Source organism: Python bivittatus, unplaced genomic scaffold, assembly GCF_059951505.1.
Source record: "Python bivittatus isolate LINGU-HERP-01145 unplaced genomic scaffold, Pbiv_v1 ctg000410_np1212, whole genome shotgun sequence".
Classification (NCBI taxonomy): domain Eukaryota; kingdom Metazoa; phylum Chordata; class Lepidosauria; order Squamata; family Pythonidae; genus Python; species Python bivittatus.
In genome coordinates this window covers 316248-334569 of record NW_028277067.1, presented here as the reverse complement: position 1 = coordinate 334569, position 18322 = coordinate 316248, and the positions used below count along the sequence as shown (strand labels likewise).

At 38.2% G+C, this 18322-nt stretch overlaps 1 protein-coding gene across 3 annotated transcripts in view; it reads right to left on the bottom strand.

The window, feature by feature from the left end:
• Positions 1-456: 456 nt before the first annotated feature.
• The window catches only part of LOC107326503 (mucin-3A-like), a 20226-nt gene continuing 2360 nt past the window's right edge, over positions 457-18322 (bottom strand). The window contains exons 3-12 of one of the 3 annotated variants that reach the window (XR_015796596.1): positions 17626-17744; positions 16208-16266; positions 15424-15578; positions 13679-13747; positions 10708-10870; positions 9210-9371; positions 8822-8928; positions 8542-8603; positions 1978-2126; positions 457-1068 (exon numbers count right to left, since the gene is read on the bottom strand). Coding sequence is in view for 2 of the 3 variants with exons in the window: in XM_088143313.1 (XP_087999439.1) it covers positions 1027-1068; positions 8542-8603; positions 8822-8928; positions 9210-9371; positions 10708-10870; positions 13679-13747; positions 15424-15578; positions 16208-16266; positions 17626-17744 (938 nt within the window). In the remaining variant the exon portion in view is untranslated. Of the gene's footprint in view, positions 2127-8541; positions 8604-8821; positions 8929-9209; positions 9372-10707; positions 10871-13678; positions 13748-15423; positions 15579-16207; positions 16267-17625; positions 17745-18322 lie in introns of all 3 variants that reach the window. The other 2 variants (XM_088143314.1, XM_088143313.1) reach the window with 2 other exon arrangements.

The window sequence follows — 18322 nt, the reverse complement described above, 5'->3', positions numbered from 1 at the left end:
GGTGTGGGATTTTGCAGTTCTTTTATTTATATAAAATTGTTTAAAAGTTAGGTTTGGGTTTCAAACTCCTATCCCATATTGCTATATAATTAGCTGTGTTTATCCCTGCCATATGTTTAGTTTTCCCCATTTTTATTGAGAGAAGATGCATTGCTCATAAAAAATTCTCTTGCAAGTGTCTTACTAGTGACCAATAAACTTAATTCTTCAACATCATACTGAATTTCTGCTAGAAGGAGAAGAAAACCTGCACTTTCCATAGAACTAACAGCTGTCATGCTATATATTAATTTTTCTTCAGAGGGAATTATGATTGGCGATTTCTTTAAAAATAGGTTTTATTCCTGTTTCGCATTACTTATCTTTCATGTATATTATTACTCCACAAACTTTGCCAAATTTAATTTTTTAAAAGATTTATTCCAATATGAAGTATTCATATATTATTGTTGCAGATTACAAATATAGTGTATATAACATATATTATTAATATAATCAGGTTAATAAGTAAACATCCATGGGAATATTATGCCTTAAATATATCCAATTAATTATGTAGGATTTATGATATTTTTATAAATTATATATTTCATAGTTATCAGGTACTTAGCTGAGAGCCAGTCTCTGAACAATCAGATTTCTATTAATACTACAGTTTATTTGCCAAGACATTGCTATATTATTTATTTATTTATCAAATTTCTCCCCTGCCCATCTCCCCCCAATGGGGGAACTCTGGGCGACTCACACAGAACATTAAAAACATAAATATATATAAATACATAAAACATCAATTTAAAAACATTTCTAAAAAAGGGAAAGGAGAGTCCAAGAAAATGAAAAAATCTGGAGCTGAAGACAGGAGGCCTCTATTAGCTCTGAAATTCAGGTATAGACATGCTGGTTGGGGAGGATGGGAATTATAGCCCAACATAACTGGAGGGAACCAATTTGGGACTGATTTGAGTTGGAACAAAGCCAATTTCAGTCACCTCCTTCAAGGGTTATCAATCTTCCTCCTACACATCACCATGAAGATATATTGCCAAGTTTATCATTCCAAAAGAACTGAAAAAGTATGAGAAAAGTTGGGGTCAGTTTAAGGCTTTGTTTTTATCAAACAGAAAAAGAAAACTTTTTTCAGGTTATTCAGATTCCCCAACAATATTATTGTTCTTTTTTTTTTTTTTTTTAATCTGCGCTCAGTCGTTACCGACTCTGCAGTGACTGCTTGGACAAGTCCTTGCAGTTTTCAAGGCAAGGTGTTTCAAAAGTGGTTTGCCAGTGCCTCCTTCCTAGAGCAGAGCCCAGCTGGCGAGCGCAGGACGCGGGGTTTCCGTTGCTTCACGCCCTTTTCGCGCGCGGGCGGTTTTTCGCGCTTACCGGCAACTGCTCCCGACTCCTTTTTGCAAGGCGCCGCCAGCATTTTTCCTCCCACAGGAGTGAGAGTACCCATTTATCTACTCAGGTGAGTTTTCGAACTGTTGGGTTGACAGGAACTGGGGAGGAAACAGGAGCTCACCCTGTTAACACGAAGGCTGGACTCGAACCGCTGAAGCATCGACCATTTCTGGCCAGCAACTTTCAGCGTCATTAAGCCGCTGCGCCACCGCGTCCCCCTATTATTGTTCTTACAATTTAGCAAAAGCTAGTCAGTCAATTTTATCATCCAGCATCAAGTTTGGAAAGCCAATCTATATCTAACTGGGATAGGGGTGGGGAGGGGGCTGTTAATCTAAATTATGATAAACATGTAACTGTAGACTCCTTTCCTCTACAATAAAATATAATAAAGTGCTTTTTATATAAAATACAATATAGTGCTTTTTACATAAAAATATAATATTACACTTTTCATATAAACAATTTTTAATGTTCTTTACTTAATATTCTTCAATAAATAGTTTCTTTTGCTTATTAACAAACTGATAATTTAAGAACTAAGACAATTGGGAATATAAGAATTATTGCCATCACCCATTAGATCAGTCAGTCTATTGGTAGATATTTGATACGGTTGTTAGGATGTTAATTTAGTTGTTCATCTCAGCTACTCAAGGAGAAGATGCAGGGTGTGTCTCAGTGGGAAATCAGTCAATCTCTATTGTCGGCTTCTGGAAATACAACTACAAAACAGAAATATAAATTGAATTCTAATGTCTTTGAAAAAGCAGAATTCATTTGAAACCAGGCTTGCTCTTTTAAATCATATGACTACAACATACAACTAGGCCATTAGGCCTACCCTACCTGGAGGTGAAAAGCAGACCTCCACTAGAGTTAGACTTTTCTGTGTCTGTTTGCTGCCCTCTTGTGATCATCTGCATTTCTGCAACCCAGATGCTGTATGTTTAGTTAGGTAATAGCCATGTTTCACAAACAGGGACAATGCATATGTGTGCATGCGTGTATGAAGCGGAAGGATGTTAGCAAGTTCAGTTTGAGGACAGCCAAAACAGAGCTATAACTATTGTCAGTGATTGTAGTAACTGGCTGGTGTGGGTCTTCCGGGCTGTGTGGCCGTGTTCTGGAAGTTTTGTTTCCTAACGTTTCGCCAGCACCTGTGACCGGCATCTTCAGAGTGCAGGAGCACAGACAGGAGCAGTTCTCTCAGAAGCTGGGGAAACATTAGGAAACAAAACTTCCAGAACACGGCCACACAGCCCGGAAGACCCACACCAGCCATCGTATGCCGGCCATGAAAGCCTTCGACAATACATTGTAGTAACTGTTGCTCAACAGCCACCATTCCCAACAATGCTCCGGCAAATTATATCCTATGGTGATGGGCTCTTGCCATCTCAGCTCCTAAGGGGCCACTCTGGGGAAGCCTTCCTTCCAAGGAAAAAGAGAGCCAGTTCACTTCTATAAATTTTTGACTCGGCCATAAATACAGCCTGATCTTTAAAAAATTACAAAATCTAAAAATAGGTATTTTGCTGCTGCTAGAATGAAAATGGTGGGGGAGGGGGAGCAATTTTAAAAAGTTTTTGTGTCTTTTAATTAGCTCTTACATATATCATGCTTTTATGTCATTTTACTTGCCCTCATTTTTTTGAGAGGTGGGGGTGGCTGGGGCTGGAGGGACAGGTTGAAAAAGCTAACAAAGTGAAGCTTAGTAACAAGTGCAAAATTATAATTTAATTTATACTAGTTTATCTGCTTCGATTCTAATAGTTTAGTTGATGGGCATTAGTTAACATACAGTGGGGCAAAAAAGTATTTAGTCAGCCACCAATTGTGCAAGTTCACCCACTTAAAAAGATGAGAGAGGCCTGTAATTTTCATCATAGGTATACCTCAACTATGAGAGACAAAATGAGAAAAAAAATCCAGAAAATCACATTGTCTGATTTTTAAAGAATTTATTTGCAAATCATGGTGGAAAATAAGTATTTGGTCACCTACAAACAAGCAAGATGTCTGGCTCTCACAGACCTGTAACTACTTCTTTAAGAGGCTCCTCTGTCCTCCACTCGTTACCTGTAGTAATGGCACCTGTTTGACCTTGTTATCAGTATAAAAGACCCCTGTCCACAACCTCAAACAGTCATACTCCAAACTCGACTATGGCCAAGACCAAAGAGCTGTTGAAGGACACCAGAAACAAAATTGTAGACCTGCACCAGGCTGGGAAGACTGAATCTGCAATAGGCAAGCAGCTTGGTGTGAAGAAATCAACTGTGGGAGCAATAATTAGAAAATGGAAGACATACAAGACCACTGATAATCTCCCTCGATCTGGGGCTCCACGCAAGATCTCACCCCGTGGGGTCAAAATGATCGCAAGAACGGTGAGCAAAAATCCCTGAACCACACGGGGGGACCTAGTGAATGACCTGCAGAGAGCTGGGACCAAAGTAACAAAGGCTACCATCAGTAACACACTACGCCGCCAGGGACTCAAATCCTGCAGTGCCAGACGTGTCCCCCTGCTTAAGCCAGTACATGTCCGGGCCTGTCTGAAGTTTGCTAGAGAGCATTTGGATGATCCAGAAGAGGATTGGGAGAATGTCATATGGTCAGATGAAACCAAAGTAGAACGTTTTGGTCTAAACTCAACTCGTCGTGTTTGGAGGAGAGAGAATGCTGAGTTGCATCCAAAGAACACCATACCTACTGTGAAGCATGGGGGTGGAAACATCATGCTTTGGGGCTGTTTTTCTGCAAAGGGACCAGGACGACTGATCCGTGTAAAGGAAAGAATGAATGGGGCCATGTATCGTGAGATTTTGAGTGAACACCTCCTTCTATCAGCAAGGGCATTGAAGATGAAACGTGGCTGGGTCTTTCAGCATGACAATGATCCCAAGTAAGAAGTAATTTCAAGTAAGAAGCATTTGAAGGTCCTGGAGTGGCCTAGCCAGTCTCCAGATCTCAACCCCATGGAAAACCTTTGGAGGGAGTTGAAAGTCCGTGTTGCCCAGTGACAGCCCCAAAACATCACTGCTCCAGAGGAGATCTGCATGGAGGAATGGGCCAGAATACCAGCAACAGTGTGTGAAAACCTTGTGAAGACTTACAGAAAACGTTTGACCTCTGTCATTGCCAACAAAGGATATATAACAAAGTATTGAGATGAACTTTTGATATTGACCAAATACTTATTTTCCACCATGATTTGCAAATAAATTCTTTAAAAATCAGACAATGTGATTTTCTGGATTTTTTTCCCCATTTTGTCTCTCATAGTTGAGGTATACCTATGATGAAAATTACAGGCCTCTCTCATCTTTTTAAGTGGGAGAACTTGCACAATTGGTGGCTGACTAAATACTTTTTTGCCCCACTGTATTAACACGTTATTTACTTATTTGTTTAGCTAAAGCATTTCTAGCCAGTTCTTTAGCTAAAAAGACTCTTAAACAGCTTATATATGACAGCAAGACAGTCTCAGCTTTCAGACTTACAGTCTACAACATGCGGAAAAGGAGAAAAGGGGAAATCAAAACAGAAGCATGTCTCTAAAGCAGGAATTTACATGTAATTAATTACTGTGATAGGAATATTGTATAGTAGTGGTTAATGGCACTGGGTTAGAAAAGGGAGACCGGGAGTTCTAGTCCCGCCTTAGTCACGAAGCCAGCTGGGTGACCTTGGGCCAGTCCCTCTCTCTCAGCTCTAGGAGGGAAGCAGTGGCAAACCACTTCTGAAATCTTGCCAAGAGAACTGCCGGACTTTCTCACTTGAGTGAGAAATTGTTGAACTCCCATCCATCAAAAGGTTTCAGGCAATCCCAAAGGGTCTCAACAAACACAATGGATTTTTAACTGTTACAATGGTTAATTACTGTACTTGTAATCTGTCTCACGTGTAAATAAACCAACTTATTTTCCCCTGCCTTTCCCCTCTATCCCAATGTAAATCCTACATCAGTCTAGCCACTCTGCATCTGATGAAGTGAGCTGCAGCTCATGAAAGCTTATGCTTTTTAATTAAATTTTGTTAGGCAGAAAAAGTGCTATCAGACTCCTGATTTTCCCCTGTCTAGTTGATAAAGAATCTATCCTTATTTAACAGATCATTGAGAGTTAAATATTAAGACTTTATGTTAAGAGAAACCCAAATTTTGGATGTGGGTACAAGCTCATGAATGAAACTATAATCCAAAATGCTTTGAGTTTTGCTTTTCAAATGAGAAGTTATTTGAGACATATTACTGCAATATTCTTGCAGTAATTACCATATACAAGGCTAATTCAATATACCTTGTGGGGATGTAAGGTTTAGTAATATTTAATAAAAACATGACAGGGTGAAAAGGAAATTCAACTTTTAGAATTTGTGGCATTGTGTTATAAATAATTTTCCAACATTTTTAAGCTTTACAGCATTGCCACAAAATACAGAATGATTCAACTTGATTTTAACATTTCCACCAAGTTTCAGAAAATGAACTGTCAATTTTAGTAATCAATATATACCATCAGCAAAACATCTTATACCAGTTTTCTCTAAATATCTAAATTTAATATCTAATTTAGTTCATCTAAATTTAATAGTTGTCTTCCATTGAAATTCCTATTGCTGCATGTTATCAGTTATTCTGTTTAAATTCTGCATCCATTTAATGGTAAAATACAGAATGATTCAACTTGATTTTAACATTTCCACCAAGTTTCAGAAAATGAACTGTCAATTTTAGTAATCAATATATACCATCAGCAAAACATCTTATACCAGTTTTCTCTAAATATCTAAATTTAATATCTAATTTAGTTCATCTAAATTTAATAGTTGTCTTCCATTGAAATTCCTATTGCTGCATGTTATCAGTTATTCTGTTTAAATTCTGCATCCATTTAATCATACAATCTTTAGCTTGATCAGTTTTGAGTAATATTTAACTATCAACTTATAAATAAGACACAGCAAATCCTCTGAATTTTAAGGTATAAGATTTTCAAATTCAGTCAAATCTCTGCTTGTTTTTGCAATTCTTTTAAACTATATTACTTAATTGAAGATATGGTATTGGAACTAATCAGTAGTTCTGTCCATTCTGAAGAGTCTCAAAATATTTCATCTCTGTCTTAATAATAATTAGGTCTGACTGTCTGTACAATCTGTTGTCTCTCCACTGGGCAAATTTCTTTGCATTTTCTTCTTGATGAAAATGAAGCAAAAGATAATCCATAACTAAAACAAGAGGTGATAAATCTGGACTGATTCTTTTCCCAACTTTTAATATGTCACTTACTATTGAATGATCTCTTACAAGTTGTGTGTTTCTATTTATATCTTTGCAAAGATTTTTAAGCAAATCATGTGGAAGTCCTCTTCCATCAGTAGAAGAAATCCAACCATAAAGTGATATAATCCAGTCTGTAATCCAAGTTAAACAGCTATCTTGATAGCACATTTTGAAGTTTGGTACTGCCTGGCCACTTCATTCTTTCAAATCCTGTAGTATCTTAAATTTAATCCTAAATTTTGTATTCAGTCATATGAAGTTTGTTTCTCGTCTTGCCAGTCATTTAATACTTTATTTTCAATTTTTATTGTAATAATTTAAAAGAGAAAGGTGAGCCATAATTGCAGCCTAATTTTAATAGCTGCAATTCTTCCTAACCAAGACAGTGTTAACCTTCTCCATCTTAAGACATCTGCCATTATATTTTTTCCAGTTCTGTAAATAATTATTTTTAATTAGGTCTTTATTATTTTTTGTCAAGAAAATCCCCATGTATTTATCCCTTTTAGCAGTATTATTAAATAACATTATTTGCTGCAAAAATTGCTTTCCTTCTTCAGCATGCAAATTTTCTTCTTCCATGTCAAGATTTGGATCTTATCCTTGTTGATCTGATATCCTGACTCCATTATATATGTTCCATTATCAGTTGTATTAATGTAGGACATATTAGTTCAGTTAGAAGGCCATTTATTTCCTTTGCAAGTATTACTGTAAAATGTTTATAGTCTATAAGGAAATAAGTTTGTATGACTGTGGATGAGCTGGGTCATTTCCTTCTTTAGATCTAGATCGGAAAGATAAAAGCTTCTTTCCACGACAAAGAAAGTCATTGATATTATTGGACTGAGTTATTGGTTTAACCAGAATTTCTTGAAAAGTGTTATATTATATTGCAGGGATTGTGGGCTGGACCTCCCCCATACAAGACTGACTGGAACCTTTTTCTTTTTAAATGAGCAATTGAGCCCATTAATATTAGTTGAAAATATTTTAATTTGATCCGTGGCATCAGTTATCAGAGTAATTTATAGTGGAAAAGCAGCTGCTTGGTCCAGTTGTTGTTGCTGTTATTATTGTTGTTGATGTTATTAGTATTATTATTATTATTATCTTCTGTCTGTTCTTGGCCATTTTTCACCTTTTCTGTCAATGATTCAAGCATTCTATTGGCATCATCAGCTGAATATATAAAAGGTTACTACCATCAATAAAGATCCATAGATGGAATGGAGTAGCCCACCTATATATGATATTTCTTTCTTAAATATCATTTGCTAGAGATTTTAAGCCTCTCTTCTTTCTAAGTATATCCAGAGGCACATTCGGTAGAATCTCAATTATTATGTCTCCAAATTTTAAAAGAGTATCATTCCTTTTTAATTTTAATATTGCTTCTTTTGTTTTGGAATGTGTGAATTTAGTAAGTATATCACAAGGTAATATTCTTCTTCATGCTTCCATGAGTAGATTTCTTGAATTTCCAAAGCCATCTATGTCCAAAGCAAGGTAGGTTTTCAGTAAGTTTTCCATTTCACTTTCTCAAAATCTTCAGGCCTTAACAAATCCACAAGAACACTTGTACTATTTATACTGTATGACAGCTAATTATTCAGGAGTATTGATTAAGTACTTTACTAAATTCTTTTTCAGTCTCAGCATATCAGATCACTTCATTCACATGCTCATTTGCAAGCATCAACATTAAAAAATTCAACTCTGAGTGAACAAATTCTATTCCTACACACTCAGCACACTTCTTAACTCTACATGTCTTGATGCCCTTCTCCAGATTACGCATTACAATATCTGCTTTCTGCTGGAAAGATGCATTCAGTTATACATACCTGTACTGAAGTATCTACTGAGTTGAGGCATGGGTTGAAGGTTTTATTTTGGTTTAGATGTTCTAAAGAAAAATTCCAATAATTAGAATGACATATTGGCCAAAAATATGAAAGCCCCCTTTATCCCATCAAAGGTCTTTCTGGATACATAAATAACAGTTCCTTGCATTTCATTAAAGCTTTGAGTCTAAGCTGTGGAGAGCAAGTTCTGACTCTTAACAGGATAAACTTCTGTGCTTGCCACAGATGTCATCTTCCTCATGGTAGAATGAATACTTACCATTCCAGGAGGAAACTGCTGGTTCATTCATGATGGTCAGACCCGCTGATGGTATCCACTCTTCCTCTGTGTCCTGTCTGTACCAGATCTCAAAATCATCAAACCATCTGCAAGAAAAAACACAGATCATTGGAAAAAACAAAGATACAAACCAGGTGATTCTCTTCACCTCAGGCTACCAACTCTTTGGTTCACTAATAATAGTAGCCTCTTCATCTCTTACATAACCCAAAATAACCATCCCCCCCCCCCCCATATATTGCTCTGAGAGTGTTCAGGTCTTCTAGCTCTTTTAAAAGGATGTTGTAAGTCATTAGGGCACCCTTCTCAGTCAGATGGTCCTTGGTCCATTTTCTACTTTACTACTATGTACCCTCAGGCTTCTTACCTGTTCCTAGATTTCTTCCACTTGGCTCTGATGAGGAACATAGTCAGGATGATACTGCCCACAAAGAGCACAGCCAGGGCAAGACTAAGGCCCACAGTGCTCTTTTGGATACGTAATTGACAGTAACTATCCAGGTACCAGAACATGTCCAAATCATTGCAACTATGAGAGAGAGAGAGAGAGAGAGAGAGAGAGGTCGATAAAGAAGGCTCTCCCTTTATTTTATTTACAATATTTCTATGCTGCCCATTTCATGAGATTCTGACTCACAATAGCAAAACATCATAAAAAACTAACATTACAGAAATGTTTTTAATTAAACATATCATAAAAATAGAATAAATTAGCAGTAGGCATCAAATCATAACCCCCTGCAACTCTATAACTGTCAACTTTCCAGTCAACCTATCTTCTAATGTTTTTCACCTGTTTCTGGAACACAAGTAAGGAGGGAGCCATCCTAACTCCAGGGGGAAGAGAATTCCAACATGTGGGTCAGCCACAGAGATAGAATGCTTGTCTCTGCATTGCCATCCCCCCAAATTATTTAGAGAGAGGGAATCATAAGTACACCTTCATGAGTGGCAAGTTCAGGGAAATTTTATTCACAGGAGACAGTCCGGTAGAAATTGGAAACCTACTGGTAACCAATGAAGCTCCTGTAAGATGTGTATGGTTCTGTTGTCCATAAGGCACCTTGGGCAGACCAGCCTAATCTGTTCTCCTTCTCTACAGAGGTTGGTCATGGTAGTAAGTATAAGATGATCAGAAATTAGAAATGTCCACCATATACAGTTAGATACAACCCAACTGCTCAAAAAAAAAACCTAGGTCAAGCATGTGGCATGAGTTAGATGAGTGATTACCTGAGACCTGCATGAGTTAGATGAGTGATTACCTGAGACAAGCCCATAATTGTCATGGCAGCCACTCCCAACCCAGCTTCCCAGAAATGGAGATTGAAATGCCCTCAGGATCATAAGCTCCCAAATCCTAACATAGATCACAAAAAGCATTTCATTTTTTTTTCTTGAGGTCATCTCATTTTAAAATGCAGGGAAATTCTTATTATTATATTCTCACTCATTCCTGAAGTATCACAGTCCCCCAAAATCACTCTACCCTTGCAGAGTTAATGGTAGAGTCAATACTCAGAGAGGGCTCCTTTGAAACATCAACTGAAGGATCCCAGGATACCAAAATCCCTCTTTCATTTTGTACAATCTGGCACTCCAAATAAATTTCTTTACCTTGCTTTTCTTATTCTTAGTTTTTCATAGATTTTTCATGTTTAATTTGTTAATAACTATACTGATAGCAACGTCTACAGGACATTTAAGAAATATTGGGGGTTTTAAAAGCAAAAAAGTTGAGGAAGGTGGGAGAATCCCCTAGTTAGTTACTAATTCTGATGGTAGTTTTATTTCAGGCTTTAAGTGGCATGACAAATCTGGATCTAGGGACTCCTTTGCTGCTACTCCTTCCTCTGTCTACTTACCTGCATTGGGGACCAATTTCAAAAATGCGACAAACACCATTGAAGCAGTTCATGGAGCCCTGAGTGCCCTTGACACATCTCGAGATACAGCGCAGAGAGCCTTCTATTATCTGGGGATAATAGTAGTCTGCATACCTTGGATCACTACTATTTTTGCAAATGTCTGAAAAATAAATGGTTCTCATTATCTACTGAAATGTGGACATTTCATACAGGACAAATAACATGATTGGACTGGACTATGATCTGAAGATAGAGAATGCAACAAATGTATTGAAATTTAACAATATAATTCTATTCCACCACCCATCTGCTGCATGCGCTATGCAACATCAGTTTTGGGGGGGAAATCCTCCTATGGTTTGGGGTGAGTAGGAAAGAAAAGAAAATATACAGGAGTGAATTGTCATTAGCATGGAGGTGCCCCTGTAGGGGTGAAGATTGAGAGTCAAGATGATAGTATGAGCTAGAACAAGCAAGTGCAGAAGCTATGAGAATTTACAGATAGCAGAGCTCTGCAAGCAAGCATTAAAATACCAAGGATGGAAATTACAATACAATTAAAATACAAGATGGAGAGGTTGTCTTTGAATTCTTCCTCATGTCCCCCTAACCTCGGCATGAACATGGTTAGCTTGGTTTTTTTTTTTTTTTTTTTTTGGTGCCTTCAGAACAGTCTTGACTCCTAGTGACTACCTGGACAAATGCCTGCAATTTTCTTGATAATGTTTGTGAGAGTGGTTTGCCATTGCCTTCTTCCTAGGGCTGAGAGAGAGTGACTGACCCAGCTGGCTTTGTGCCTAAGGCAGGACTAGAACTCACAGTTTCTAGGTTTCTAGCCTGGGGTCTTTAACCACTACACCAAACTGTCTCTCAAAGTCATCCTTAGTTGTTCAAATTTTGAAATGTTTTCCTTTTCTCCTGACACAATATTTTGCTGTGGGTGTAATCTGGCACACTTCACTGACAAAATGGTTGCTAGCGAAGTTAGGCGTTTGGATCTGCCCATCTCCTATCCCTGTCTCTTGTTGCTGTGAATGGCTTTCTAAGGCCATTTGGGCTTGGGCTGAATAATTGGCATCTAAGGGGCCATCTGTCCATATAATGCCTGATTTTTCCAAAGAATTTGTCAGGTATTATATGCACTCCTTATGAACATGGCTTTTCATTCTTTCAAAAGAGTGCTAAACCCATGTTTAAAAAATTAGCATACTGCTCTTTTGAAAGAGTGCTAACCTGGTACTAGACAGGTCAGTTTAAGCCAGGAAAGAGAGCCAGATTTTACGAGCTGTGTGTTGCAGATTTTGTTACTCTTGGGTGCATGACATGTTCTCCGTTGCTTCTGGTGAAAATGGGGTTTGCATGGTTGTACTTTTTACAATTTTTATTGCCTAGGGGATGGGGCCCCATTTTGCCTAAGCCATTTCAGCTTCGACAGAACTAGGAGCTATGGTGATGATATGGTTACATGTGGGCCAATCACAATTACATGTTTTCTGTGGGTGTCCATTGGCCACTTCTGAGTGCTGCTGAACTGCATTTGGTCACTCACAGCCACCATTGCCATTCCCTTGCAGCACTAGCTGCAGGACAGAGCTCACTCATTATTGGCTCCACTTCACCCCAAGTCCTTCTTCTTAGCTGTCAGCTGGGCTATTTTTGAACTCAGTCCAGAAAGAACCTCACTGATAAGTCACAGGCACAGAAGAAGGTTTGCACTGAGCACGAGCATTGTTCTCCTACTATCATATTCCATATAACTGGCAAACTGAGGAAGCAAGAAGAACATGGATTTCAAGAAAGTCTCTTGAATGCTAGTAGGGGTGAAGACAGAATCTTGAAAACTGTAAGAGTAAATTCCCATCTAGAGTTATAGTGATTAATTACAGCAGAGTTTCTTTGAAATGCCTTCTTCCCAAATCTCTCATATCTGAACTATATTGCCTCATCTCAAATAAACCGAATCCCTTGTTCCCTGCTTTCCTCCCATAGTCTCTCACATCTGTGTGCCTATGGTCTACCACCTGGTCTATACTGGAACACAGGTTTAACACTCTTTCAGAAGAGCACTTGATCCATGTTTGGAAATAACCCTACTGACAGATCACAGGTATTGAGTATCTTTGCACTGTGACCTGTTAGGCACTTCACAGTTGGCTAAATCTGTCCTTACAAGCACCCACTTACACTACTCAAACCTACACTGGCCCACTTGAAGAACATTAACTGAGGGTTGTTTTCTATGGTTGGTGGGAGGGGAAACAAAACCAAGGGGTATGCCAGCCAGTTTCCTTAACTTGTCCTACATTAATTCATTAATGACAGCACCATTAGCAGGCCTCACAACTATGGCAGAATAGAGATTGACAACCGGGGCCACAAAATTTTATGCCCATATGCTTTTCTGCTGGCTCAAGGACTGGCACCTTAACATGGACGTCTGGTTGTGTCTGTCAAGGAGGGCTGGCTAGAGAAGAGCACAAAACAGCAACATTTTCTAGCATGCCCTGCACAGCCTCTTCTGCATTTTCTCCTCCTGACATTGCCTCAGAGGGCCTTTCTGGTGGGCACTGATTGTGGGTCAATTTTGTCAGCCTGTTTTACAGAAGAATGGAACACATGGGATGGCAAAGCACAGAAGATGGGTAAAACTGGTTTTTCAGTCAGATGGGTTAACTGGCAAGCAAAACCTGAAGGTCTGGTGATGCTCACTTGGACTAGAAGTTCCCATGGCTGAGTTATGGGGCTGATGCTACAAGTGGACATAAAGGAATTGGAGGAGATTGACTGATTCATTAACTGATTACATCTATATACCACCAAATCTTCTAGGGACTTCCATCTATGTACTATTAGCAATTACACATTTAAAATATAGATGGAAAAATCAAGTAATTTAAAAATGTAAAACATACTCCTGATAATCTTGACAGAGCTATCATTATCAACCCATCTGTTTACTGGAACTTACCTTCTGGTGAATAAAGTACAGTTGTGTCAAGAATTGAATTAGGTAAAGGAACAAAGCACAGTTCTGGTTCTGGAAGAAAACAATATAGTTGCACTGATTAGTGATCTGGGGCTGTTGTTTCTCTGTATTTATTTCCTCCAAGATTCTTCTGTACCAAAAACATTCTGATATTAAATGGGTTCTTTTAAACCCCAAAGGAAAATCATCCTTTTGAAGCAGTCAAGGGTAGAAGAAATCGTCATCTGGGATGTCAAAAAATCATCAGTGTCTAACTTTAAAATGTAAACAGGACAATTTGACAGAAGTCGAAAATATCAGCTCATCTAGATTTCAGGATTAAACCAAATCTAAATATACTAAATGTTGTGAAAAACACCAATATTTTTAATTTGAATTTCATTGAAATTCTTTAAATGACAATCTAGGAAATTATCAACAAGATTAGTATCTTCAAACTTTGTTTTATTTAAACACCTCAGATTTCATATTTGTTGAATGAGTCCTACAAATCTCAAAAGGCTAAGCTCACATACAAAATTCTTTGCCACAGCAGTGCTTGGCCTGAGTCCCACAACATCCCCCAATCTCCTTAGTCACCTGAATTATCTTTTACCTGTTCCAACCTTTTCCAACCTGCTGATATAAATTATGGGGGGAAACCCTATGCATTATTTATTTATTTATTTGCTCTTTTTAAACTACCTACTAGCAAATTAGATAGGAGAGAAAATAATGATAAACACTGACGTCCCAACACAACAGGCTTTTCACAATTTAACTCTCAAAATCTAAAATTCCCTGGAGAAAAAGAGATCCTTTGCCTGGCACCAGCACAATAGCAACATGGTAGCCTCCTTTGGGAGAGCATTCTATAAGTGGGCACAGTGCCCCCAAAAGCCCTATTCCATGCAGATATCCAGATTATATATATTTGAATGCTCAAACTGGTATCATGCTAATGCAATGAGATTAATGCTTTATTTAAACCAATGTTTCTAGTGTCCTATAGTTATTCCTTTGGGAGAGGAAGTTATAACTTGTATTAACTCAAATCTGAGATGAGATTTAATACCTTCAGATGTTCATTTTCTTTTCCAATATATTCCTATAGCATAAAAATTGATATCTGGCAATATGTCTGGATTCTTTATGATATACTTACAGCTAAAAGGCTTATTCTTCAACACTGGAAAGACAAGCATATGCCCACAACTGGTCTGCAAATATAATTTACTAGCAATTTATCACTTAGTGTAGATAACTATATAGATTACTATGAATGATTACAATTAAATCTGGCTACTATTTACTGAACTACTTATGTAGAATTTGTATATATATCTGTCCATGAATATATGACCTGTATGCTTTTGTGGATTTTATATTATCCATGTTATATTTTCTTTTTCTTTTTCTTTTACTTTCTACATCACTTTATGTATTTATCTTGTTTTCATTTTTTGTATTTGCAAATTTTGTATTTGCAAAAATTTCAAGGTCAGCAAGAGTGAAGATGCTTCCAGTTAAATATATGTAGATAAAACCGCTACTTCATCTTCTTGTTATCCAAAACACATACATCAGCATTTTTATTTATGAACATATACATACCTATAAAGATGTAAGCCACTGATATTCCTGTTGCTTGCTGAAATAGCCCTGAAATTCCTACTATTTCTCAAAAGAGGGAAAGAATATTCAAATATCTCATACAAATGGAAGAATTTAACCCAGCCAGCCCATACCTGAAAGCCTGCTACAGTCCCCTTCGCTATGGGTGTCTTTCAAGGAGTTATTCACTGACACTGTAATATTCTCCATCTGCTTCTGGATCATTTGCAAATTGTTCTGTACTGGGACTTGGGAGATGACTTTATGCATCACAATAACACTGCCGTTCCTAAGAGAACAATGAAGGAAAAGCAACTCAAGTGCTGAACTACCATTTTATCGCTTGATAACACTCATGGTGAAGGCTGTGATAGACCTGCCCCTTTCATCCATCAAGCTCAGATGGTTCTATTCCTTTCCACTCCATTTAATCCCCATAAGAGAGAGAGAGCTTAGGTTGCAAATTGTATACTGATTCAAAGTTCCCCTGGAAGCTTCATGACTGAGTGAGATTTCAACTTAGTCCAAATCTAACTGCTTTATCTCTCAAGATCAGCATTGTTGGTGCTTCTGTTGGAGAGCCATTTCATCTTCAGATGTTTTCTGGAGCACATGATGACTGAAAGTATGTATAAGACGTGTAAAATGGCCCAGTCTTCAAATTCTCCATGCACACTTCGTCCCTCCCCTGCTCTTGCCCTGGTCTGAAGGGGGGTTACTTAAATCATAAAGGAGGATCCACAATAGGAGAACAAGTTCTATGTGTATTCAGGTGGGCAAAAGACATGGGACTGAGGCTGGCATGAATGAATGAGACAAATTCATTTGATGGCTCATCATCCCCAACCCTAAGACATGAATATAATCCTATGGGGCATTATATGGCATCTCAAGCTAGTCTCTTTCTTAGACACCCACCTCATTTGTAAGATCTCCACACCTTGGTATCCAGGGACAGCACGATAAATAATTTTCATCTACAACATACAAAAAATACGAAATGTCTTCATAAACAAAGCAAAACTATGCCAGGAAAGAAAAGTATTCAGGAGCAAATTACACAGGAGTAACCCACAGAAGAAGAAAACAACAACACACTACCCTTCCTGGATCACCTCATCAGCTGAGGAAACAATGGCAAATTAGAAATGCAATCTATTGAAAATCCACACTAACCAAGTACTCCATTACCAAAGTAACAACCCAACCTCCCACAAGAGTAGCTCTGTAAGGACACTATTCAGATGAGTACAAACGCACTGCAGAAACCCAGAACACCAGAAAAAGGAAACAGACTGCCTATACAACATCTTCCAACAAAATGGATACCCACACAACTTTATCAAAAAGTGCCTGACCACTCAACCCACTACAGCACAACCAACACAAGCTATGAAAAGGATAACACTACCATACATCAAAAATATCTCAGAAACAGCCAACAGACTATTACAGCCACACAGCATCACTTACATATTAAGTAAACCAAAAGTCCCAGTAGCCCAAGAAGAAAAAACAGGAGTCATCTACAATGTACAGTGTAAGGACTCTAACACTCACTATGTAGAACAGATAGGCAGAAGACTAGCAGAGCGCATCCATGAACACCAACTAGCAGTCAGAAGACAGACTCAACCATAGTTTCAATTGGGAAACTATGAGCATCCTAGACCAAGCTAAATCCAAAAACACTAGGAAATTCCTGGAAGCTTGGCATTCAGACAAATCAGCCATCAATAGACACATAGAGATAAACCACATTTACACACCGTTCAAAAGAGATAATAAAAAAAGCTAAGGAGGAAACAAAAAGACTAGAACACATCCTCTCCAGCAGCCAACACCCAGATAAGCAGGGATTAACACTAGACAAACAATCAAGCAGAAAGCAATACCCTAATCAAGGAACTACCAAGAAGAAAACCACACCCCCACCAACACTGGCAGGGGAAGCTACTATATAAACAGAGTAAATCCTACACTCACTAACACTGATGATGGTACCTGGTCAGGTAATGAAACATCTGCAAGCAAACAACCAAGCTTAGAGAGTACCAAGGACTCCACAGTTCAACCCTGAGCTACATATATTCTCTTCTAATCAAACCACATAAAGCATTTAATATGTGGTCTACAGCTATGTCTTCTCTAATTTCTTCAGCTACAGAAAGCTTAGAGTCCAGGAGGTGAGATTCTGACTGGAACGAGACACATTCTTGTTAAGAATTAGGAATGCTGGCCTTGATTAAGGAAGAGTACAAGATACATTAGATTTAAATGGTCTCTGAGTGACATGGACCAAATGTAGTCTATATCCTTGATCTAGTACATCTTACCTGCTTTCTAAACTGATCCTGAATTTCCAGAGAATAGGCAGAGCTTAAGTCTTCCAGAGATTCGTTGTACTCTCTGTTAGTAACCCTCACCTGGGTTTCAACAATAATGGTCACAGATACTAAAAGAGAGGAAAAGAGGTGTTCACATGAGCTTCAACAAATTACTTCCCAGCAAAGGAATTCTAAAATGTGACAGGCAAGAGGTGAATATGTTGGCATTCTCCAACACCATTTCAAATGCCCAAATCCCAAGATCCCCTGTGCTGCTTGAAAGCTCATTTTTGATTTACTGGGAAAAGGAAACAGCTTATGACCAATCAGGTATTTCTGAGGCAGTCTCCAAGTCCAACTCCATGATTCTCCTTAGATGAAGAAACTTTATTCAGCACAGAACAGGCAGTATCTTTTCACCTATTCACAAGGCCTCTGTAGCCATGTGAAAAGAAAAGAAAAAAGCCCAATAGCTCCAGATTAATCTTTTTAGCTTGGAGCTGGCGAACACACAGGCCTCTGTAAACCATCCTTCCCAGATAGGTGGAACTGGGAACAGGAAGTTGGCTATTTTTTAGCTGCACCTGCCCTACGTGCAGCACATAGGTTCTATTAGGCCACATTTTCCAAACCTGGTTCCTTCCAAATGCATTCTCCTTATTTTAGTATGATAATCCAACATATCTGGAATGCAAGCAGTTTGAGA